Source organism: Ciconia boyciana, chromosome 10 (assembly GCF_034638445.1).
Source record: "Ciconia boyciana chromosome 10, ASM3463844v1, whole genome shotgun sequence".
Classification (NCBI taxonomy): Eukaryota; Metazoa; Chordata; class Aves; order Ciconiiformes; family Ciconiidae; genus Ciconia; species Ciconia boyciana.
In genome coordinates, this window is record NC_132943.1 from 26,758,519 (window position 1) to 26,783,967 (window position 25,449).

Consider the following 25,449-nt stretch of genomic DNA (forward strand, 5'->3'; position numbering starts at 1 on the left):
GGTGTCGGTGGGCGGGGGCCGGGGAGCGCGGCCGGGCGCGCATGGGAGATGCGGAGCGCCCCGCGGGGCGGGAGGCGCCGCCGCCGCCGCGGCCCGCCGCTGCCGCCGCGCCTGAGCTGAGCGGCTCCGCCTCCGCGCGCGCAGGGAGTAGTAGCGGCGGGGACGGGAGGTGAGCGCCCATCCCCGCGGCGGCGGCGGCCGCCCTTAACCCGCGGCGGAGCAGGAGGATGCGGCCCGGCGTCGGGCTCTGAGCGATGGAGGGGGTCCTGTACAAGTGGACCAACTACCTGGCGGGTAGGCGGCGGGGGCCGGGGCCCGGGGGGCAGCGGTTGGGGCTGGGGCGGCGGGGGCCTGCGGCGCGGGGAGGGGGGCTTGGCCTCGTCCCTGAGGCGCTGCTGCTGCGTCGGGGGAGTCCCGGCGTCCCGCGGTTTTTAACGGGCTGGCTGAGAAATTGTTCGCCATTTGTGTTTAGAGCCAAGCCGCTGGGGAGCGGCCGAGCGTCGCACCGCGCGCGGCGGAGGCTGCCGGCGCCCCTGAGGCGGCCGGCGCGGCGGGAGGCTTGGAGCCGGCTCCGGGGGCTGGGCCGAGGGACGGCGCCTGACGGCGGTCGCCAGCGCTGCCCGCGCTCTTCCGTGTGTGTGGCGTGGGGTGGCGGCAGGCCTCTCGGCCGGGCCGAGCCCCCTTCCCCTTCCCTCGCAGCCCCTCTCTGGAGCGTGGGCTCCAACGCGGCCCCGACAGTCTCGCAGCCAAGATGCGCCCGGCCCCCGTGATCTTTCACTGGGAACTGGGTGGCCAAGTACCTCTCGAGACCTGGATTGCGCCTTGCGAGTTAGTCGGGGACTCGTAACAGGACAGGCTGCAGGGAAACGCCGTCTGAAGTGTCTTACGCTAACGGCCCAACTGTGGTGTTTTCCCCTCTTTGTTCTCAGAAGTAGCTTTAATTTGCAGCATACAAACTTGCAGGGTGTTCTCGCTTGCAGTTGAGGAGCCATTTAAGATTGCGTCTTTAAATCTTCAGTGCTAAATGTCAAAGTCTGAATTGTCTTTTAATTTACTTTTGGATGGTAATTTTTTTTGAATCTGTGCTCCTGTATCCTGACCTCTAAAACAGATGAAAAACTTTAGTTCTGGGTGAAGTATTCACAACGTGTATTTTTGGAAGTGCTGCAGACAAAAATGCGCTAAATGCTTGCGTTTGCCATCAAAGCTCTGGTTTTGTTTGCCTCATACTCTGTTGTAATAGAGATACTACCTCCCTCTGGAGATAGCAATGGATAGATGGTACTGTCAAGGTGAAACAGATTTCTCTTCTGACACTGTAATAGGACTAATTGTCCCTCCAGAGCGGATCAGTGTTGGATCATATACCGTGCTTAATCAGGCCTCGTGTTTGACTGCTTTGGCAATATCTCCTTTGCCCTCTTGTTCTTCAGCACTTCATGTATGCTGTTCTGCTTCAGCATGCTCAGATTTGGAATGTGGAGTGGGGTGAAACTCAGTTGTGAGGGTTTATAAAATATGGTCCACATTGCAAGAATTGTGCGCACTTGCTGTGAATTGAAGTGTACAGAGCATAATCTTGCATTTTTCAGAGCAAATATGTGTCCACATATACTGGTCTTGCGGTGAAAGAGAACAGTTCTACTGTAATTAAATAGATACTTGATAAGATATTTCTGTCACTTCCTCACAATAAATGTGGAGAAAACGCATATAGGAAAATGTGGTTATGAAAAAAATGAGTATGAGTTTCTTTTCAAAATAGAATGGAAATTGTCACTTTCACTTATGTGACTGAAAATGTTACTGTAGCAAAAGGTAAGAGTTCACAGGTAATGAGCCCTTGTGGTGTTTGATATAGAGTTCTCATTTGAAGTCTGTTATTTAATAAGTATTCAACAACTGTGAATATTGTACACAAAATAGACTGTTACATCAACATGCAGCTAACCTCTGCTAAAAGTCAGTAGTCCTCTAAAATAGCAAACTGCAGAACCTTTCCTTCCGTGTGTGCTGGCCAACTGAGAGCATCTGCTCCTCTTGCATTTCAAAATTACGGTGTGTCAGGAATTCCCTGCAATTTTGCAATACAGGAGGGCAGCAAATTTAAAAAAAAATCTAATAATATTAGTGAAATTTTTAAATATTATTACCAACTTTCTTGTTACTCTGCTATCTATTTTTGTAGCCAGAAATAGGCTGTAGTACTTGTTGTCATTAACGGTAGAAGCCAAGCAGCTAAGGAGGTTGTTATTGTTGCTGAAGCATTGTGGAAAACAGTTAGTTTCCTCCTTCATTAAAAGCAAACAAGAAATACAGCTTTATTTTCTTTTTCCCCCTCAAATAATATGTGTGCGTCTAACAATTTGTGAAGGACAAATTTGTTAAATATTTTGTCAAACATAGGATACTCTGCTTGCTCAAGTTCAAATCAGGAGAGGTGTTTTTGTTCTTTAGCTTGCTTCTGTGAGGAACTTGGAGTCTTTTAAATCCTTTGCTTCTGATTTTCCAATACCAGCATAATGTGAGGCTGGAATAATCATCCATATAGGGTCCCTTTTTATCAGAATCGTACTGTTCAGACAGGCATTGACTTATCACCTATGCATGCACTTATGAGATAAGGGCAGCACAGACTCAATGTTTTGCAACACAGTGTAGCAGGGAAAAAAAAGTATTAGTGCATTTCTGAGCTGCATTTTACAGGACAGGCTCTTCAGTACAGTCATTTCATGCCCGTTTGCATATTCTTTGAGTGTAAGTGGTGATGTACACATACAATTTGAAATATTTCCTGTGGGACTCGGTATCCTTCAATGTTTGTCCTTTTTTTCATTCTGTTTTTATATCTGAGCGTGGATCTGCTTATTAGTTACCACTCAGCATTTTGAGAGACAGAAATGCTTACCATTATAGCTAATAAATTTAAAAAATAGTTATATGTTGTTACTTCCTTATCATGGAATTGTGACACGAGGCAATGGGGCCTGGTCTTATGCTTCTTGAATTAGTGTTAAAAGTTGTAATGACTTAATGTGAGTAGTATGAAGCCTTTAGCTGATTTTCAAGAGTCTGGTACCTGATTAAGCCTCCTGTGTTATAATACACTGCTGCTGGATGGCTGCAGCTTGCTCTGTTGGAATGGCAATTGGTAAGTGCCATGCACCACACCGTTGTATCGCCAAATAGGTTGAGTTCTTGGCCACACAGGTTTGCTATTCCAAACCCTAAGCTAAGCAGGAAGTTAAAGTTTGGTGTTGAGTTGTAAAATAGAAGGATAATCTGCTCCTATTGTACAGCTGACCCAGACTGTAATAGGCCAGTGTAATTGTTATGCTCTACTGGAATATTTTAGTTCTATGTTATTTTTAGAAACAAAGGTGATTTACTAGGCAAAATGGTTTGCATTTAGTAGTATTAGAAATTAGGGCACCTATTCCAATGAGTATTGAGTTTTCTGAAATAGCTGTTAAAAAAAGAAAGAAAAAAAAAAGGAATGCTAATATACTTTAATCCAAGAGGATCCATTACAATAATTTACTATGTGGTGTAATGCTGCATAGAGTTCTCAGATATTTGCGTCTATGCATAAACTGCTCTGTTTTGTAGATGTAGTGAAGTCAGAGATCATTACATAATTTTGCTAATGCAAAGCTCATGAAAACCTTAGTAAAGGAGCTGGTATGCTCTCCTCATAAATGGACCTAGGAGCATAAGCTGTGCCTCAGTTCCCTGCACAATGCCTGACATTAAATTGTTGTTAAGCGATAGAGAGGGGCTACTTTCAGAGAAAATGGTGTGTCAATAGTTAAGTGTGAAATATAGAAGTTTTTACTGAAATACAGTAGGCAGAGGAGACCATAGCATAGCAGTTTGTGACATCAGTAATTTATTTGTGTCTTACAAATAAGATCCTACAATCTTAGGAAAGTCTACCTGAAAAATATACTTGGAATGGTTCTTCAGAGGTATGTAATTTATCAACCTTCAAAATAGGATTCCTTGGCGGCTAAATTAAAATTTAAGTTTGCTCTAGAATTGGAATATAGTGAAAACTGAAATACTTCTGATCTTGCATCCAAAAAGAATGGGAGTGAAATATCCATATAATACTAGTTTGGTTATAGAGTGGCTCTGGTCTTCAGGCTGCGCAGATTGTTTACTTCCTGGTGTGTTACAGGAGTAGTTTAATGTTTGCATTTTTTATAAAAGTTTTGACAGCCAAAGAGCTGAATTTGATTTGCAATTTAGTAATTAGACTAAACTTTCCTTTTCATGTTTTTGATCTCACTAGGTTGGCAGCCTAGGTGGTTTGTTTTAGACAATGGGATATTGTCATACTATGATTCACAGGATGATGTTTGCAAAGGCAGCAAAGGAAGTATAAAGATGGCTGTGTGTGAAATAAAAGGTAAGAGTTAATGGATTTCTGCTTGAGGAAATTTTAGCTGCCAGGGAAATAGAAAAGATCACCCAACATACATTTTGCATCACAAGTTTTTCCTCCTCTATTTTTGTTTGTCTATGGTCCAATGTGACTGCTTCATAGTTCACAAATAATAATGAATGTGAATTATGAAATGGTGACAAAGAAGAATGTTTTTGACAGTTAGAGCTCTGTTTTGAGATTTAGAACCCACCATATATTCCTTTTTGTTTTAAATAGTTGTGTGCATGTGGCTTATGCTTGAAGCTACCTTAGCTAGTTATTTAGTTCTACCACTTATTCCTCTTATGACCAGGGGTAAGAGACTGATTCACAAATGCTAGTTTTTCAGAAGAGCAGCAGCAGTGACCCAAAAGGGGAGATTCTTACAAACCAAAGATGTTTAGTCTTGTTTTCCGGAGTCATTTTTACTTTTGTCATTGTTAGCAGCTGCCCATGTGGATAGGTGATGGATGTATTAGAGTTAGTAAGTGAACTGTTTGTGTCGGACTGCGAGTTTAGCCTTTAGTTGTCATGGTTTAACCCCAGCCAGCAGCTAAGCACCACGCAGCTGCTCGCTCGCTGCACCCTGGTGGGATGGGGGAGATAATCGGAGGAGTAAAAGTGAGAAAAAACTCCTGGGTTGAGATAAAGACAGTTTAATAGGTAAAGCAAAAGCTGTGCACAAGCAAAGCAAAACAAGGAATTCATTCACTCCTTCCCATGGGCAGGCAGGTGTTCAGCCATCTCCAGGAAAGCAGGGCTCCATCACATGTAACGGTTGTTTGGGAAGACAAATGCCATCACTCCAAACATCCCCCCCTTCCTCCTTCTTCTTCCACCTTTATATGCTTAGCATGGTCATATGGTATGGAGTATACCTTTGGTCAGTTGGGGTCAGCTGTGTCCCCTCCCAACTTCTTGTGCACCTGGCAGAGCATGGGAAGCTGAAGTGTCCTTGATTTAGCACTACTTAGCAACAACTAAAACATCTCTGTATTATCAACACTGTTTCCAGCACGAATCCAAAACATAGCCCCATACTAGCTACTATAAAGAAAATTAACTCTATCCCAGCCAAAACCAGCACATAGTGTATTCTAAGCTGTAGGTCAACCTCCTTGGCTAATAGCAAGGCATTGTCTAAGTCTCCATTGCTTTGAACTCTTGACCTCTTTCCAGATACCCGCAGATGACTGGGCTTGTAATGTAGGTACTTGTATATTAAAAAGTAGGACTTCTTACTTTACATGGGCCACTAAGTATTTTTCATGTGGTAACTCCTTTTTGTTACTGTTTCCTTGGTGTAGATGAAATCAGTGATGTAAAGTGGAAGATCCCATTTTCTGGCCATTCCAGTTGTTCATTTTGCTTGTCATCTTGTTCTTTTGGTGAAGGAAAGATAATAGTTGAAGTCTGGATTTGATGCAGTCTCCTGCATCCATGGCTAGTGGGGAGTGGGTCTGGAGGAACTGCGGTTGATAACATGAGACTCAGCAGAGTATTCAGTTAAAGATGTAGTATTTAATATAATAGACTGTAAACAAAGTCCACCTCCTCAGTTCTTGGTTCTAGGACTCTGGGACCTGAAGCGAAGTTTCATCTAGAAGGGAGATTATTTCAGTTTTTTTAGCCTAGTCCTCTATAAATACTTGTCCTTGCAACAAAACTCTTCAGTTTGCCATGTTTGGAATACAACAGTTATTACAGATTCCTATGCAGTATATAGTTAATGCAGAAAGGGAACCCCATTGTACTTGAATCTGGCCACTGTTCAGTGTCTTGTGTTCCTACGTGTTGACTTGAAGGTATGCTGGGGAGAAAGGTTGAGCAGCTTTGGGCTTTTTGTTATTTAGCAGTGGTACATTGTGATGTACTGTATTACTATGGAATTGTAATAAACATTTTAAAATACTTTGATCAGTATTTAATAAATAATTGTAACTAAGTTGAGGGTTTGTGTTTTTTTTCCAAAATTGTTTTTTTCTGCCCTATCATAAGTTCATGCAACAGACAACACAAGAATGGAGCTAATCATCCCAGGGGAACAGCATTTCTATATGAAAGCAGTTAATGCGGCCGAAAGGCAAAGGTGGCTGGTAGCACTGGGGAGTGCAAAAGCCTGTTTAGCAGATACCAGGACAAAAAAAGAAAAAGGTATGCGTGTTACTTATAGCATATACAATCTTACCACTTTTTCAAATGCTTGTTTTCAGATCATAATAGTGCAAATATTGTGGTAGAAAGTCAGTATGATTGTCTTTATATATAAATCATAATTATTTCTAGTCATCTATATGGTAAATTCCCCCTTGATGGTTGAATTAGGTCACCTCCATTGACCTCTTCTATCTTAAGAAGCTGAAACACCAGCAACTTATTGTCATTACAAGAACAAACATACTGTTTGTAGCTGTTGTGAAGCCATTTAATTTCTGCTGTTTTGATTCTTTATAGTTACTACTGTTTTTTCCATAATTTTTCTTGGATGGCTCAATGTAACCATTTCCAGACATTCTGGTGGGCATAATTTTCATTGACTAAATTTTTTTTCTACATTACGCTGCAGCTAAGAAAGATTTCAACTTTATCTTTCCTAGTAATGTGCCTCTTTCTTAATGGTTGTTAAATTGGCATCAGTTATCCAAAAGTACAAACTATTGTCTGCTTCAAGTACAGTTCTTTACTCACTGCAGAATCCAATTTTCATCAAAATTAAGCGAAAATTTAAGTGAATTTTAAAATTGATATTTAAATGAAAAGTGCTTAAAAATTAAAATGTATACATACATTGTATGCAATACATTGATATTTCCTTTAATTTTTTATAGAAATAAGTGAGACCAATGAATCTCTTAAAACCAAAATGTCCGAACTTCGTCTCTACTGTGATCTTTTAATGCAGCAAGTTCATACAATACAAGAATTTGTTCACCGTGATGAGACTCGCTCTCCTCCCAGCATTGAGGTACAGAATTTTAGAATGCCATTGGAGAACCTAATTATATAATACACCTCAAGTTTCTGTTGACATCTTATGCCTTTTTCATCTCCCTAATGTTGGGAGATTTAACCTAAGGTCAATTTTGAGTGCTTATGTGTATATAATACTAACAGTGGTTATATGTGCATAAAATACCTGGATGATTTAACTGTAATTGTAATGTGCATTAGGAAGCAATTGTGTTATTGAGTCATTTGGTTAAAAGGCCAGAAGAGCTGCCATATGACTTACGCGATAATTTGTCTTGTTTCGCATCTCTGTTATGGACAGAGTAGTTGAAACAATCTTGTTTGTCCATTCTTTACTTCCTTGTGTAGGAGGGTATTCCATTTTGTTATCAGTGAAAGCTAGTGTTACAGGTATTGGAAACCTGTGGTGTAGGTAAGTGTCTCTGAATATGCACAAGTAAAATTATTCTAGTATTTCTGCTTTTGAATGAAAGTTAGTACTCGAAATTATGAGTGGCTTCATTCTTTACACTCTTGAGCAGCGTATGGACAATATTGTTGTCCACTTAGGGCAAAGCAAGGGGTTGACGCTTAGTCACAACACAGCATAATTGTTGTCAATTTACAGCAAGGGGAAACTGACTTGCAGGCTCCTTGCACTGGAGTGATAAAGCTGTTGGCACATTCTGCTGCAATTCATTTGTTTCCCTGGATGATGATCTTATACCAGTTAGTGACTGAGACAAGCTTTGCAGTAAAAAACGTTACGGCATTCTTGGCTGATACCCTAAAGAAATTCAGATGTCAGAAAGAAATTACAATGCTGTCACATTTGTTTGCTTAAATTAACCTCATTGGAAGGTGTACATTTGATTAAATAAAATGGGAAATGGAAGCTCTTAGTGATAAGGAGGGAAATTAGTGTGTGTGTGGGAATGGTGGTGGGGGGAGTTGTATTTGCATCTTCATTTTTTTCTTGCTTATGCTTGTGCTTTTCATTTATTTTCAGAACATGAATGAAGCCTCTTCCTTGCTTAGTGCCACATGTAATACATTTATCACAACACTTGAAGAATGTGTGAAGATCGCTAATGCCAAGTTTAAGCCGGAAATGTTCCAGCTGCCTCACCCTGATCCCTTAGTTTCTCCTGTGTCACCATCACCTGTCCAAATGGTTTAGACATTTCAAAATACTATTTTTTCTAAGTGTCATATTGTTGGTTGGATGGGGGGAAGAATGGCAGAAGACTATGCTATTGCTATGTGCTATGATGTCAACAGTTGAAATCTTGACTCTGTTATGATCAGTACTAATCCTAAATATAAGTAATAGTTTTCCATTCCCAGTCTTTGCTAGCCTTTACATAATCAGAGTAATTTATTGTATGTGTCAAGACCCTGTAATGAGGTATCTTGTAAATGAATGAGGTTTAACTTTTCCTCAGTTCAACTGTTTCTTTGTTTTTTAGAATGCTAGCTGTACACTGATCTTAAAAATTTCATAACCTTGCCTCCTGTTTAAACACATAAGTGTCTTGTGGCTTGAAGCACTTCAAGATAGTGTATCTTTCAGTGTATATAACTCAAAATGTTTGTATTAATGTAACATGCCCTTATTTAACAAAAGGTAAATAATGGTGAAGATATTACTTGCATAACTCTTCACTACTGATTATTTCCCTTAGAAGGACAGTGTATGTGGAATCATCTTAAATGTCTTCTTGATCATATGTATAGATTCCAAGATGAGCTGTGTTGTGGGAATCCCTTTCTTTGCACTTGAATCTCATCTCTTTATCTCCAATCAGTTTGATCAACAAAGCTGATCATTATTGATTTAAATTAATAACTTCCTTTGATATGCATAGAGATTTGACAGTGATATCAGAAGAACCACAAGGAATCAAGAGGCAGGATTTGGCTTTATTGTGTAATGGGGAATTTAAGCTGGCATTTGCTAGAGGAAAAGTGTCTTGATATTTCCGTACATCATAGCAATTTACAAATGGCTCTATGAGTAACTTTGGAGCGAGGGAGAATGAATTCCATAGAAACTAGGTAGTATTTTTTGTAGTAAAATATTTCCTGCGTGAATGCTTTACAACTTTTAATATTGATGGCAGTCCATCTGTTTTGATATAGTTAAATAAGATTTTTAAGTAATGGTTGCTTTTAATTTAAAAAAAAAAAAAAATCACCCTCCCTCTTTGTAGAGACTCTAAATAAAGTAAAAATTAATGTAGGTATGCATATTATTGTTATAAGTAGGTTGTGACATTTTTGGTATGGTTTGTTGTTTGGTTTTTTTTGTTTTGTTTGTGTTTTTTTCCCCTAGATGAAGCGTTCCATTAGCCACCCTGGTCCTTGCTATTCAGAAAGGTAATTTTCTATTTCATTAAGCTTTTTTCTTATGTTTCAGAAAACCTCCCTGAACCTGCTAGCTTTAAAATCAAAATGTGAGAAGAATTGTTCACTTGGGGAAAAAAAAATTGAACAGCATAAATTGATCTAATTTTGAAAACTAAGGGTGCAGATTATCAGTGTTGGTGGCAAATAATGCAGCTGCTCTCTCTAATACACTATAAAAATGTCTTCATGCTAGAAGCTATATGCAAATGACTTATTCTGACAGGTTCATGAAATTAGACATAGAGCTTGAAATGCTAACATTCTTCTTGGGTCAGTATTTCAGATTCTCAAATTTTCTTCTGCATGCAAAGATTATATTACATTTTTATTTCCATTTTTAGGTTTTATAATTGTGAACATTAAGAATGTTCTGTTGACTGTGCTATTTTTATTTTAGTATAGTGATAAATATAGATGCTAACAGTTTAATCTAAGCACCAGAATTATTTTAACTTTAAGCTATATTAAGTTTGTGTGGGTTGTTACAGATTTTGCTTACTAATAGATCTCATTTCTTTTGTAGGAATAATCACTCTGTGAAAGAACCAATTTCATCCCTTCACCGATTTTCACAGCGGCGCAGAAGAACATACTCAGATACAGAATCTTACAGTGATACTCCCTTTGAAGATTCTCAGAGTAAGTTTGAAAGAGGGATGGTTTTCTTTTGTATTTTTCTGTACCATTTATTACCCTGTTTACAGCAGCTGTTCTAGTGCTGATATCAGCACAAGGAAAAAAGATTTCTTAGTTACACAAGGTTTTGGTTGCAAGATTCCTATATTACACATCAAAGCACTTGTGTGGTTTGTTATGTGGCTGACTTTTGCTGGCTTTCATTCACATTGAAAAGGATCTTACGGTTGGAGTAGTTGTAGTGCAATCGGTGAGACTAGAAAAGGGATGCTTGTACTAATAGAATGTTGCATGAACAATGTTCTGGTAAGTGGTGTGCAATACTGTTGTTTCCACCTGCTTGTTGTCACAAACCAAATTCTCCTTTCTGTGACTCCTGTGAGTGGTGGGGCATAATTTCCGCTCAGTGCATTGCGGAAAGACGGTTCATTTCAGTGGCTGCTTGCCTCTTGTAGAGAACAGCACTGTTCTGAAGGAGTGCAGCCTTGCCAATAATAAATAAAAGCAACCCAAAAATTATGAAATGATGTCATGATCAGAATATTATTCCCTTCTGATTAGATGGGCCTACTGAGTTAGTAGCCAGTTCTTCTGTGGTTTTTCCTTTTGAATCTTGCTGTCATTTTGACTCCATCCTACCTCCTCTCAGGGAGACTTTAACTTGACTAGTTCTCCTTGACTAGTTCTGGTTTAGTCTTGTTTCCTTTTGGAGTGCCTAATGCCTCACTTGGATTGAAAAAACCTGAGGCCTGTGCATTGCTAAAAGCCCACGTGAGCACAAAGAGGTACTAATGCCTTACCTTCTAGCATGAAGCAATTATTTGCACCTCTGTACCATTTCCTTGGTTCTCTGATGCTCACGTGTTGCAGGGTGACCACCTCTTTCACCTCACTCATCTACTACCAGCATAGGGTATGCCAGCATGTATTCCAAGCTAATAAACTTAGTTTAGATCCTATTCTGTGTCTCATCGCTAATGTAGGTGCACATTAGTCTAGCTTCCTATAACACAAGGCTTTTGTTGTTACCATCTGGACCTTCTCGTGTTAGTTACCCAGTCTGACTCTTTTCAGGGCTGCTGAGAAGAGTCTTCATCTTGTGTGTTTCTGCAAATACCAGGGTTTTTTGGTTCCTTACTATGTAGCTCTAGTTTCTATCTCAGTTTCTCTGTTTTTTTTTGTTTTCTTTTACTGTGTTAGAAGCTCCCTCTGCTACCTTCCAGTTATCTTAGTTCTTTCTCTTTCCTGTCAGGTAGTCTAGCAATACTCAACTTGCAGTGAGTCATCCATTTTATTTTAATAATAGAAAATGTTTGTGTTAAATGCTTATCAATGCATCAGTTCTTTAAAAAAAAAAAAAGTTCATGTGTTCCTCATACAGAATGCATCTGCACCCCTCAGGTTACTATGCCTCATAATGTAAAAACCATTGTGTAAAAAAAATAAAATAATAAAAAAAATTACTTGATTTATACTAGCTGAACATTCTTCATATCCATCATCCTTGGGCATGATAGTGATTGAAATCTTTCAGGAAAAGTCCAGAGTAATTATGATACTGATTGCTTATGTATAGGAAATAGTTAGCAAATAGAATAACTGACAGATTGGATGAGTGTTTTTGTGGGTTGAAAATTAAATACTTACTGATATCTTCATAGGATCTGCTAGAAGTGCTGTCAATGGAGATCTGGTATCATCAGCCATTCCTGAAGAAAATAGATCAGTATCAAAGGAAAGATCTGAAGTGGAAGAGACTCTTTCATCCTTTAATCCTTGAAGAAACTGAAAGTATTCAATTTTCTATAAATAACGCTATGCAAAGGCTGCTGTAATTATACTGTTGTTATAGGAAGTAGTCATTTCCCTTTTTAGAAGGATTTCTCTGCACTTTATAGAATAACATAAAAACTATCTTTGAAGTGTATTTTATCTTTATATAGTTTATTTGCAAGAGTATTTTCCTAATATTTCACAGTTTGAATGTGCATTTTTTGGAACAAATGATGGCTTAACAGATAAGCATCCACATTTGTAAATTTAGCTCTTTTTAAAAAGTGTGAAGGTCTGACTGATACATTAGTAAACCTGCAGGTTATAAACTTTAGCAAAAAGGTTTCTTTTTTTTTTTTTTTTTGGAGAAAATGCAACTTGTGCCATGGGCCTCTTGGTCATTTGTACCAGGTCATCCACCGGGAGCTGTGATTAGCCCTGCAATGGCTTTTTTGCCTGTGTAAGGGCTGTGGGAATGGGCACTAATGGGTCTACTCTAGCAGCTTGATGGTAATTGACATTGCCTTCATTAAAGACATAAGGATATACATAATCTGGTCCTTATTTTTAGCCAATTAAAGTAGAAATATTTAGTGTATTTTTCTAAACAAATGTATAAAAATAACTTAATATGAAGCATTTGTACCAAACATTGGATATTTAATAACTTTTATTTATTTATTCTTTTTTGCATCAAAAATTTCTACCTACTTTCACTTCTAAAGATCTACTAAAGGTTTCAAAATGTGCATAAATTGTTTCTGGGGTGTGTAGCATTACAAGTAGCTAATACAGCACTGTTAAGATTTACTCTACTCACTTAAGTGTGTTTTTTAGCAAGTATTATAGAAGCAAGAGCTGAAATATTAGACCATTAAGCTGCTGTTGTAATGAATATTTGTATCTATACGTATTTTATTTATGACATATTTATACAAAAGGGAGCTTCTGTTTTTGCAACTCCTTTATATCATTTGAGGATGATATACATCAGGAGATGGATTCTGCTCTCAGTTACATTAGTGTAAATTTGCATTACCTGTAAGTGAGATCGGAGTCTGACTCTCTTAACAATTAATGAGTAATATGGTATAACAGTGCCTACTAGCACCTTGGTCCATAAGGTTGTTAGTGTTAGCATTGTAAGCTTTTGGGGATTTTTTGGGTATTCATTTAGGGATAAACTTGGTTTATAAAGTCTTAGCTATAGAGCACTTTAAACAAGCCATTTACTGGTTTTGATTTACACAATTGTTAAGTAAATGTACAGGGTTTTTTTTGCACTCAAGCACATACCAAAATCTGTTTTTATAATCAAATCTTCTTTAATTTTGTTTAACTAGTCTTCCTTTTGTGTATATGAATAATTTGGTGTTTTTGAAGCAGGCTGGAAAGGACAGATGGGAATGGAATGGAAGCTTTCCTTATAAATTTCTGGAATGTTGATTTATCTAAATCAGAATAGGTCCAAACATTGAGGAAAAACATATGAACTGTTACCCATATATAAAATAGCAGTTTATAAACCATTATATCAGGGTTGAATGGAATGGAATGGCTTGTACAAGTTAAGTTATTTGTGGATACCAGCTCAGAGCTGTCATTTGTGCTCAGTTCTGTCAGTTTTCATGCAACTAGCATTTGCATATGCGTATCAGGCACACAAATGCTTGTACATTTTTTCTGAATGTTTGCTTTAATGTATTCTGTATGACACTTATGACAATTGTAAAAATAAGTATTAAAAAAGATGTTCAGAGAAGTAAACTACATATCGCAATGAGAGCGTTGTCTTGAGTCATATGCTGTCTTAGAGCTGGTTTTTGAAATTTCACTGAGGTTTCTGCCAGCTTGTACAGTGTTAAATACATGTCACATTAACAAATATCTTTTTCTGGCTTTCAGCTACTACAGAGAAAATAGTTTGGACTCCACATTGTGCAAAAAAAAGTCTGAGACTGATCAGTGCATGTAGTAGTAAATAATAATGTTAACTACTGCCATGGATAGGATTGTTTAGACAAAAGTTGTAATGATTAGATTCAAGCACAAAATTTGCATATAACTACTTCAGCTCTGTTTTGGGTTTCTCCATGTCACTAAGGCTGGAATGATGGCTTTGTATATACATAACATGTTCCTGCTAAAGTTAAATCAGCCTTTTTATATATACCTGTGCCAAACTCTGTGGCAAAAATCCTAAAATGTATTTCAATGAAATTTGTCAAGATGATATGCCATCATACTTTTGGCATCTGGAGCTTAAGAAGTCATTTCTGAAAATGATACTTAGCTGGCTGAATCGCAATGATCCATGTGTAGTAAGACTAAAAAAAAATCTGGATGCTCTTACATTTTCATTTCCAAGTTTAGGGGAGAGTTTATGAGGAGTGCCTAATCGTATCATTATTCTTTCTGGTAGAGAATGGGAGCTGAACCTCAACATAGAATGTGCAATTAGCGCTTCTAGTTCTGATCTCAGTTGCTTCTGAAGAGATCAATCTGAAACAAATTTAATTTTTTAAATAGTATTTACCACTTAAAGAATATAAGCATACTACATACATTTAGGTGAAAAGTGATAACTTCTAGTTACTGAGTTATATCTCTGAAGTCTCTAACATCAGATAATTAGAAATAGAATGTGCTTAAATGGCTTACCAGCTTGTACTATAAAGAATTAATGATTAGACACTCGATGATTTGGAGATTTGTGAATACTGAGATTACAAGGTTCAGGGGCTTTAAACTTCTGAAAATTAATGTTTGTTCTTTCCACTTAGTGTATAGTAAGTCAGCTTGACTTTTTTAATTTTTTTTTTTCCCCCCAGAGAAAGCAATCTTTGGGATAGGAATACTTCAGAGGTTGCTTCTGCATTAAAAAAAAAAAAGTACTTTATTTAAAAATTGAAATCACAGCTATTTGTGTTGGTTATTTTCACAAGCTATAAACTTGAGTTTTGCTTGTTATGCCACTATCAGTTTAAGTGTAGCTGTTGTTCCTGCTGGTGTAAGTTAGTAACTTTTTAAAGGGGTATAATACCTGAATGAAGGAAATGTCTGTGTCTGAAAACTGTTCTTTTTCAGATGTTCCTCATTATCCTGCTTTAAAAGAGTTAATGAGAAACCTGCATGTTATGGGTGTTTTTTTATTGACTACTTTGAGGGCTGAACCTAAGAGTTTCAGATCCAGATCTGGAAGAGATCTGCTTAGAGGGGATTTATGTAGAACCTGGGTTCCCAAATCCACAGCTGCCATCCTGAAAATCTCTGCTGTTTAACATTGAAGACCAAAGGACCATATAGGTTTTTATTTCACTTGTAAAGCTCCCACGTGACTGTAACTGTGTATTTACATCCTTAGAATTGCCACTGTCTTGGAAGGACTTGGCCCCTTAGCAGCTAACTTAAGCAGCAAACTAAGGTTCGGAAGCTAGGCATCCCTCTGCCTATACAGCAGGGGGACCAGTGCTTCACTGTTTTGCAAAGGCTAACACACTAACACGAACAAGCTTACTAGAAGATAGGGTGATGGCCTGCACTTTAAAGCATGCTAAAACATGCTTCACCTCCGCTCTTCCCACTGTGTACATACAGTAGTGATTAGAAGGCATTATTTAGGAATTTAATTTACTTTATTTAGCATTTTGATATTTGTTAAGTCTGGATAAACAATCCAGAATGTTGTTTGGCAAGTGAGTACCGTAAGAAAGTAGTCAGACTGTTTCCCAGCTCTGCTGTCTGGTGCTGCTGCCTTCTTCATGGTAGCACACTGTCATTGTGGCTATTTATGCACCAATATACATAGCTACTCCCATAGCTATATCCTGACTGTTCTAACCACCATGCATATGGGAGAGAAGGCTAAAGATGAGAGCACAATTGTATTTTATGCACGTGTTTAAAAAAAAAAAAAGACAGGCCTCCTTCAGCTTTTTCAAAGGGAAGGGTAAAGAGGCATCTCCAAGACTGTCAATTACAGATGTCAAAGGTAACACTTTAAATCCTGTCAAGGGACAGGATGTAAGAGTGTCTCCTCCTTTTCCCTGTATTTCATATTCTCTTGTGATAAATATTGCTTTGGCTACTTCTGTATCTTCTCTTTCTCAGTGCACTCTGTAGGCTGCCTGGCATTTTCCACAAAGTTTGCATTCCAGTTGCAGATCGTAATTACCTTACGTGGGTCCGACGCATTTTTCTATACACTGGCTGTCATTTTCTGATGTGTCAGTGTACCTTATTTTCTCTGTCATCCTTTCTCCCTTGTACCACTGCTGTTAGTACTATGGCATGTTCCAGTGTGGGAATGACTGAATGATTTATTTTTGACTGTGTTATGCTTTGGTTTTTTTAATAGATATTAAGTATTCTGATTATTACTTTTTTAAATCCAAGCTCTAGAACTTCTATCATCTTCAAAAAGGGGGAAGGAAAAAAAAAACCAACTAGAGAAGATTTAGTTTTAATATTTTATCAGAGATGTGAGGTGTTTGTGTTCTGTTCATATAATTTTCTCCCCTTGAAGGGAAAAGTCATTGAAACTGGAGACAATGGTAAAAATTGAAATGCAATGTTAAGACTAGGGTTTCTTGTCTGCTAGTAGTAAAAGGTGTTAGTGTTCTTATGTGTTAGTGTTGTTAGGTAGTATGCTCTTAGTGTTGTTATGGCTATCCACCATCACAGTTATTTTTCTCAGGCTGCCAAATGTAAAATGTTAGTAGAGAATGTATAGCCCTATAGTAGAATTTATAAAACAGTGCACAGAGCTTTGCTAAAAAGTTCTTCCTTATGCATCAGGACCCAGGAAACATGAAGTCCAAATGCCTTCACACACATATTAGTGGTAGGATATTTTTCTGAACTTGGTCCTATAATGCAATAGATTTTATCTTTAAAAAGAGCAAATGTTGGCTTGTATAGTTAAAAATACCAATATTTGACCTGATAGAATAAGCACATAATTTGAAATGTTCATTGTTCATTTTATGTTTATTTTTTATCTGGAGACTATTGTCTCCAATAGTCCAATCTATTGTCTTGAAAAATGTTACTGTTTAGGGATGTGTTCTGTGAAACTGAATATTGAAGCTTTAGCTTGTGACTTTATCGGTGTCAGTCTATATTAACGTTTGCTTTGCGGTCTTGTGAAAAAACACTGGCTCAGCAGGTTGGCATGTAAAGTTATCTATTAAAGCTGTGCTTCAGCAAAGCCTGGAAGTACTTTAAAGCCTATATTTAGGCATGCGAGTGACTCATCTGCTTAAAGGTAGGTTTGCTTGCTTAAGTACTGTGCAGAGTTGGGCCAGAGAGGTACAGGCAGAATGAAGTTGCTTAGACTGCCACACCAGTGTGCTTTCCTCTTGATCAAGTAAATATGTCTAGACTCAGTAGAGGCCATGGAAGAGCGAGCTTCCAGTAGCATTTGTGGAGAAGAGTCCATGCTTAAATCTGCAGATGCTGTCTGACACTAATTACTTTCTGCTGAGATGACTGACTAGTGCATTTTTAGTGTTAATTTTATTATGTGCCTGTGTACACAAGTTAGTTCTTGGTTAAACAAGACTGTACCTGTGTATTTTTGTGTCTCTTATTGAGTTTGTTGGGTTTTTTTTAAACATCTAATGGAATTAGAATTAGAAGCTTTCTTGAGGGTTTTTTTAGTTTGAATGCTTTAAAGATTAAAATAAATGGCCTTTTTTACCTCCTTTTTTTATTATTCTTTTTTACTTTCCTCCTTAAGGAAGAAATACTACGTACTCTTAAGCTCTTTCACCTTTATGATTGTTTCTAAGTGTTCCTGGTTCCATCACTTGAAAAAGTCTGGATCTTGTCCTGACCCAAAACTTAGCTCTTCTGAAATCATTATTTTTACTTTAGTCCTTGTTTCATCCCCATTTATTAGCTTTCCTGCATCATTTGGATAGCTAGTGGTTGATAGTATGTAGGTTTATAGGAAATTTAAAAAGTCTGCTTCTATAGTGAGTCTTTTTGGAATAGGTTTTTAAACATACTACGTGCTTTACTACTACTGATGAACTTGAGCTTTTTTTTAGTAGTAGTAGTATGCTGGGAGTCATAGTGATGCATAGTGTTGCTAACTAATGCTCCTGCTTCACTTAAGAGAATTTTACAGCCCCTGAAGCACTGTTGCATTGCTGTGAGTGTATTTGCTCTTAAGCTTTTTCTACTGACTTCTACTGAGCTCTAGAAGCAGTGTTGCTTCCTTTCACCTTGATACTCTTTTCCCATAGATAACCAAAATTGTGACCTGCCTGGATGGGATTTGTGATTTTTTTTTTTTTTTTTTCCCCCTCCCCCCAGGAATGTAAAGACAAGCTTTTCTCCTGTAGGTATGTCAACTGACTTGAAGCATTAAAAACTGATGGGGCATTGTCGCGGATGGAGTGAGAGTGCACTTCACTCGTTAGAGAGAAGTAAAAATATAGTTTATTGATACAGAAAAGGGAGTTAACAAAGTTCAATGTGACAGTGTTTTAACAAGATTCGATGGCGAGGCACACTTGATTATTTACTGCATAGAGGACAGGTCAGACAAAACTGTCAGGGAGACCCTCCCGTTGAGTCATGAGGTTCGGAAAGGATCCCCTTGCTTTCTAAACTCCTTCTCAGAGAGGAGTCTAGGTGCGGCTAGATCCAGTCCTAGTCCCAGACTTGGTCAACCGTTTATGTCTAAAGGATTATATATGCGCAATCAATCCCTTATATCACTTAGCTAAGATTTAAAGTTTACCATGCTATTAGTCACTTACCAAGGATCTGTTGCGGCAAGGAATCTCTCAGCCTCGAGGAGTAACCCTGAGAGGCGTCCCTGCTCAAGGGGAGATCCTGGCGTGCAGCCCGCTGCCGTGCAGGAGAGCTCAAAGGGCCCTGGGCTGTCCACTATTTAGGGAGTAAGATGATTGACTTATGGTCATATTTGCATATCAGCAAGAGGTTTAGATCCCTGCTTCAGGCAGCCCTTGGCTACTTTGTTGCCATTTGTCCTCAAGGTCCAGCATAAGCTGGATGCAGCTATCAGGATGACTCCCACTGGTGGTTACTGCTTGTGCAGGGAGCGGAGGGGGGGAGCACACCGCCACACTCCACCCCGTGACTATAGTCAATTCATCTTACCTTCACAGAGTGGTGGTACGGTCACCTCTTGCCTCTGTGCCATAAATAGTATATTGATAGTTTGTGCGCTTATAGATCCATGGTAAGTAGACATTGAAGCACTGCTATTTGTTATGCGTTAATTTGTATGTTTTGGGTGGTTGAAGTTGGGTTATCTGTTTTATCATGTGCCAAACCTTTATATACAATATAATTATAAGCAATAGACACACTAATGTTAGAGTTAGTAAAATGACAACTGGGTGAAGCATAAGATTAAACACTCCCGTTGCTGTCGGTGACCATCCAAGAAGAGTTTCCCACCAATGGCGTTCTCCATCCTTCTTCACTCTTTCCAAGACATGGTGTATCTCTTCTGCATCATGATGAACGGTGATCAGAGTTTTGTGTCCATTGTTTCAGATGCGTTCTAGCAGTTGACACAGGTCATCGTGTTGTTCCTTTAAAATTATTTTATTTTATATAAATTTGTTATATAATAATAATCCTTTATAAATCCTTTATAAATTATTTTATTAAAGGATTATTGAAAGGATAATCCCACACGATGGTGAGCCCAGAGGCAGACTACAAAAACAGGTTGTACTAAGGTAAAATTGTACCAACAGTCCAGCCTTTCAAAGGCGCAAAGTTTCGTATCTTTGGCTATTGGCTTTGATGTAATGTTGTACACAGAAGTCTGAGATGCCTTCTCATGGGTAGACCCATTGATCATCCGGCATCCTATTTTAATTTCTTTCCCTGCTGTTCCTTGGAGCCGGGGAACTTTATCATCAGCTTCATCTTTATCCCAGCTCCATTCATTTTCTAAGTATGTTTCAGTTCCGTGCATGACCACAGTGGAAAGCTTTAAATCCCCCTTACTAGAGTGTATTCCCATACTTCCAGTGTACTTAACACGAGCTTAGGACCATGGCCATTCTAGGGTTCTTTGACCACAGGCTAAGAGCAGCAGCATTGTTAGGGTTTGGAATAATAACATGAACACAGCATTTCCGTCTGCCATCCTGTGGGGTGCTGTAAGAGAAAATAGAGATTTGTTTCGGTGGGGACAGTCCGAACAGGTTACCCCATTAAGAAGAAGGAAAAATCCATCGTGAACTAATTCTGTGTTTTGCACTACTGCTATCAGTAGCTTCCCAGGCAAGTGGGCCACGAGGCTTAGTTAAAGTCATAGGCACAGTACCGATGGATGGTAAATTGACCATCACAGGCTGTCCTGGCTGTAATGTCATTGGATATTCTCTTTTTCCTAGTAGGTGGAGCGCTAAGCTCAGTTTTTACAAAGAATGCTCGGCTTACAGGGCGTCCAGTAGGCCCATATCGATTGTTTAATTGATGGAATACTTTGGGAAGTCTCGTATCCCATTGAGCTTCTTGTGGTTTGAGACTCCTTTTCAACAAGCCATTAGCTCTTTCTACCATCCCATTTGATTGAGGGTAGTATGGGGTGTGGAATACCCATCTAATTCCCTCTTGTTTTGCCCAATCTTGCACTTCCTTACACAAAAAGTGTGAGCCATTATCACTCTGGATAACATCAGGAGTAGGTAGATTTGAGAACCAAAATGATAGCCCTCGCACTGTATTTCACCTGTCGGCTTTCCAACATTTAGTCACCATAAGCAAGCCGGAGACTACTTCCACTCCTGTAAGGATGTATCGATATCCTGCAGAGGATTTGAATGGTCTGATATAATCAATTTGCCATGTAGACCATAAAGTTTTCCCTTCATTGATATGTAAAGGTGGTGGTTTAGCAGGATGATCTGCTTGTAATTTCAATCTACACTGAGGACATTCTGCAAGAATAGTTTCACAAGTTTTTCTATTTATAGGCCAGCCTTTACTCTGTGCAGCAAAGTAAAGTGCTTCTTTACCTGTGTGGCCTAGGTTTTGATGTAACCATTCTCCCAATCAATACCACTCAGGATTTAAGGTGATTTTCCTAATTTTAGTTAGCTCATCTACCTTTTGATTCCACTTTGTGGCTGGTTGATTATCTTTAGCATGAGCTTTTACCCATCCCATCTTGAAAGGTGTTTTCCTGGCTATATCTAGTAATAATTGCCAATCTTTGTTTCTCCAAACTGGGGATCTATTTACTTCCCAATTCAAGGTTTCCCATTGACAGAGCCACTGTGTGGCACCGGCCCACACAGCATAAGAGTCTACATATATGATTTTTGCTCCATTCTGTGCTGCGAAAACAACTGCTCTTATTTCTCCTACTTGTGCACTGCCTTCACCTTCTTCTACTACTTGTTTGCCGGTGGTAATGTCTAATGCAACAGCCTTATATTGCCATTTACCATTTACCCTTTTTGCTGAAGCATCTGTAAACCAAATGTTTTCTGTTGGTGTACCCTCAGTGAGGGGTGGTGCATCCAGAATGGGTGAAGGTTTAAGAGGTTGTTGTAACGCTAAAGGGTCTGTGTTTATGGGCATCTGCAATTTGGAAACCTTAGTGTGTCCTTCAGTTAGTTGCATATTTTCTGCAACTCCTGTTAGGTAGGCATACCATTTTCAGACAGTGGGTTTTTGTGCAACTCCTTCTGGGGGAGCAGTCCCCTTTAGGATTGCTTCTAGTAAATTAAATGGTCCTCTAGTTTGCACAGGTTGTCCCTGATGTATTTTCTCAACTTGTTTAACTGCTCGGACTAAAGATAAAACTCCCTTTTCCCATTCAGAGTATCGCTGTTCTGTTTCTTTAAATGCGGTTGAGCTAAACAATAAAGGTCTTTTTGGCCCATCGGGCCCAGTCTGGAACAGGTTACAGTAAGTAGTGTGTTCAGCGAAACCCCATTCGGCTATAATAGGGTCGCGGGGGTGTACTGGTCCCAGTGACTGATACATTTTTAACTCTTCAGTTAGAGTTTTGACTGCCTCTTTATGTTCTAATTTCCACTCCCAGGGTTTGCCTTTCCATAAGAGTGAGTATAAGGGACGGGAAATGATAGAAAATCCAGGCACATGTTTCCTCCAATATCCTAAAGTTCCCATTAATTGTTGTAACTCCTTCCTTGACTGGGGCATTTGCAGCTCTTCAATTTTTCTTAAGGTATCTGGAGGAATCACTGCACTGCCTGTTATCCACCAAGTACCTAAAAATTTTACTTCTTTGCTTGGTCCCTGACATTTTCCGGGTGGAATCTCAATTTCTGCTTTATTTAGTGCTTGCCAGACTGCTGCTGCTGCTTCCCCAACCTTTTCAGGGGAAGTTCCTCCAATCAGAATATCATCTATATATTGGTACAGTTTCACTTCTTGGGGGAGTGAGACTGTCTGTAAAAGTTCAGCAAGCGCAGCATGAGCAATCGTGGGTGAATGTTTATAACCCTGTGGGAGTCTGTTAAAGGTGTATTGTATTCCCTCCCAAGTGAAAGCAAGCTTCTCTTTATCCTCCTCCTTTAAGGGAACCATAAAGAACATATCTTTTACATCTAGGGCTGCCATCCATGGGTGTGCAGCTGCTTGCAAAGTAGCTGTTAAGTTGGCAATGTTTGGCACAGCAGCTGTGAGCGGGGCTGTATTGGCGTTCAGGTGCCGATAATCGACAGTTAAACGCCACCTCCTGTCTGGTTTGCGGACGGGCCAGACAGGTGAGTTATATGGGGAGTGGGTTCTGGAGATAATTTGTCGTTTCTCCAAATCAGCTATGACTTCAGAAATTCCATTTCGTGCCGCAGCAGACATGGGATATTGCGGTACGTTAGTGATTTTTGACTCTGGGAGCGCAGGGGCTGCGCGCAGTGCCCGCACTGCAGCCTCCCGGCTTCTGCTGGGGTTGGGATTGATGTTCGAGCCGAAGGACCACATGCTGCCATCCAGCAGGCGCCAGGTTCGTCCGTTTAAAACATCGAAACCTAAAATATTTTCATGGTGATCTTTAATTGCAAAGCGAGTACTTGACATGCGCTTCTTGTCCGGGAGCCATAAATTGACCTTGGCAGTTTGGCACTGAACGCTCACTCTGTTCACGCCGGTAATTTTAACTCTTTGCCGTCTGGGTCGTACACCCAGCTTCTCGGCATCTTGTTGTGTTAATAGTGAAATTTGTGCTCCCGTATCTATTAAAAACTTTACCAATTGTCCTTGAGGACCAACTGGAATTAGAATGTATGGGCTGTTATCATTTATCCACTGATAAGCCTCCACTTTCCGGACAGGCAGGCCCAATTGCCTTCCGGACACTACTTGTTTTTTGACTTCATGTCCTGCAGTTCCTCCCTAAGGGGGAGGAAGGGGTTATCTCCCCTTCTGGGGTCTGGTGCAGGAGGAGTTGAAATATGGTCCTTCCTTTCACCATTATCTCGTTTCTGGAATGCTTCAATTAGACTTAAAATAATGCCAGACTTAAAAATAATGCCAATATCTTGAATCACAGCTCTGGGAATGCCTAAAGCTAATGCATTCCTCCACAATTCATTCCTTTGTTCTCGAGATTCTGTTTGGGGGTTTTAAAATTTGTTTCCCTTCGATCTAGTTTCTGTTCCCTGTTTTATGGGTCTTACTTTGTGATCTCCCGGGGCTTCAGGTTTTGTTTTTCAGCTGGTGCATCGTCCCAGCCCATCTCACGGCTGTAGTTAACAATGCCGTGCATCAATTCTGCCCAGGTAGGGAACTGCTTGTGGGCATTTTGAGCGTTGTCACCTAGTCCCTCATTGTGTTCTGTGTCTTTCTTGATCTCATCTCGTTTTGCAACTAAATGGCATTTAAGAATTGCCGGGGCTCCTCTAATCAGTGGTTTTAACATTGCAAAATCTACTGTAGCAGACAGTGGGACATCATGGGACCCTCGTTTGTGCATGGCTTGTATACAGGCGGCTTTTGTGATGGCTGTAGAGAGCTCACTTAAAGATTTAATGGGAATTATGGAGGGTTCACCTTGCTCCATGCTGTCTATTCCTCCAGCCCAATAAGCTACTCGGCTGGTGATAGAATGAGGTGTATTTGTCGGGTCAGGTCCTAAATTTAAGAAAACTCCCGGACTCCAATAGCCGCTTGCTTTGTCCTCACTCAACATTATTCGGTCACCGTGACTGAGGCATACTTGCCACAAGTATTCCGTTTCAGTTTCACCTGGTTTTCTGCTATATCTCTCTTGCAAATTTGTCAATTGCAACGGATCCCAGGGGATGGTTCGCGTAGTATGTCGCGGATGACCACCCCGAGGACCCACAGTTCTTTCTGTTTTAACAATGGGTCTGGCTTCGTACTCAGGAGGATTTGTGGGGAACAAAGGGTCGTCATCTTCTGGCTCACTATCATCGGGATCACCCCAGATGTCTCCATCCCAATCTTCAGGGGATACTATTAGTTTCCTAATCTGCCCGATGTCGGGGGGGCGGGGAGCCTGTATAAGCATCATCTTGACCTTTTCTCCCAACTTTTGTCTTTTTTCCTTTTCCTCCTGTAACTGTTTCTGCAGTTGTTCAATATTAAAAGATAGTAACAACTCAGTTGCCTTTCTACCTTCTATTTCCTTCTCTAGGTCCCGCTCCTTTTTATTTCTGTTGTCTCTTTCCTGATGTGCAGCTTCTAAACAGGCACCTAGCATCTTGCAGATAATTCCTTTCCCTTTTCCATCTTTTGTGTGGCCTCTAGTTACTTTTAGGTGTTCTTCAATGGCTTCCCAATTATGCCAGTTGTCACGAGTCCATTCTGCTGAGAATTTGGGACTCGGATTCACTCCATGCCTCCGTAAATAATCAGTGATACTACTTGCCATCCTGCCGACTACGCCAATTTGTCGCGGATGGAGTGAGAGTGCACTTCACTCGTTAGAGAGAAGTAAAAATATAGTTTATTGATACAGAAAAGGGAGTTAACAAAGTTCAATGCGACAGTGTTTTAACAAGATTCGATGGCGAGGCACACTTGATTATTTACTGCATAGAGGACAGGTCAGACAAAACTGTCAGGGAGACCCTCCCGTTGAGTCATGAGGTTCGGAAAGGATCCCCTTGCTTTCTAAACTCCTTCTCAGAGAGGAGTCTAGGTGCGGCTAGATCCAGTCCTAGTCCCAGACTTGGTCAACCGTTTATGTCTAAAGGATTATATATGCGCAATCAATCCCTTATATCACTTAGCTAAGATTTAAAGTTTACCATGCTATT

General features: G+C 39.7%; 1 protein-coding gene across 3 annotated transcripts; it reads left to right on the forward strand.

Annotated features, from left to right (window-relative positions):
• The first annotated feature begins 26 nt into the window (after nucleotides 1-26).
• On the forward strand, nucleotides 27-13,979 carry PLEKHA3 (pleckstrin homology domain containing A3). Of its 3 annotated transcripts, none has more exons than XM_072874199.1 (8): nucleotides 27-294; nucleotides 4,295-4,411; nucleotides 6,440-6,583; nucleotides 7,258-7,394; nucleotides 8,388-8,552; nucleotides 9,714-9,757; nucleotides 10,311-10,426; nucleotides 12,085-13,979. In XM_072874199.1, exons 1-8 carry the CDS (start codon nucleotides 255-257, stop codon nucleotides 12,201-12,203), a joined length of 882 nt encoding a protein of 293 aa, XP_072730300.1. In that variant the 5' UTR covers nucleotides 27-254; the 3' UTR covers nucleotides 12,204-13,979. The 3 variants fall into 3 exon arrangements, with proteins under 3 accessions (XP_072730300.1, XP_072730301.1, XP_072730299.1); XM_072874198.1 differs by having other exon boundaries at nucleotides 31-294; nucleotides 6,428-6,583; XM_072874200.1 differs by lacking the exon at nucleotides 4,295-4,411 and having other exon boundaries at nucleotides 29-294; nucleotides 6,428-6,583.
• The last annotated feature ends 11,470 nt before the right edge of the window (nucleotides 13,980-25,449 follow it).

What these genes read in the sequence shown, in the direction of transcription:
- PLEKHA3 (XM_072874198.1), top strand. Translation starts at nt 255, where the DNA reads ATGGAGGGGGTCCTGTACAAGTGGACCAACTACCTGGCGG. An exon ending in GCTCTCCTCCCAGCATTGAG is followed by an intron (nt 7,395 to 8,387) that starts GTACAGAATTTT and finishes ATTTATTTTCAG; the next exon opens with AACATGAATGAAGCCTCTTC. An exon ending in GGTCCTTGCTATTCAGAAAG is followed by an intron (nt 9,758 to 10,310) that starts GTAATTTTCTAT and finishes TTTCTTTTGTAG; the next exon opens with GAATAATCACTCTGTGAAAG.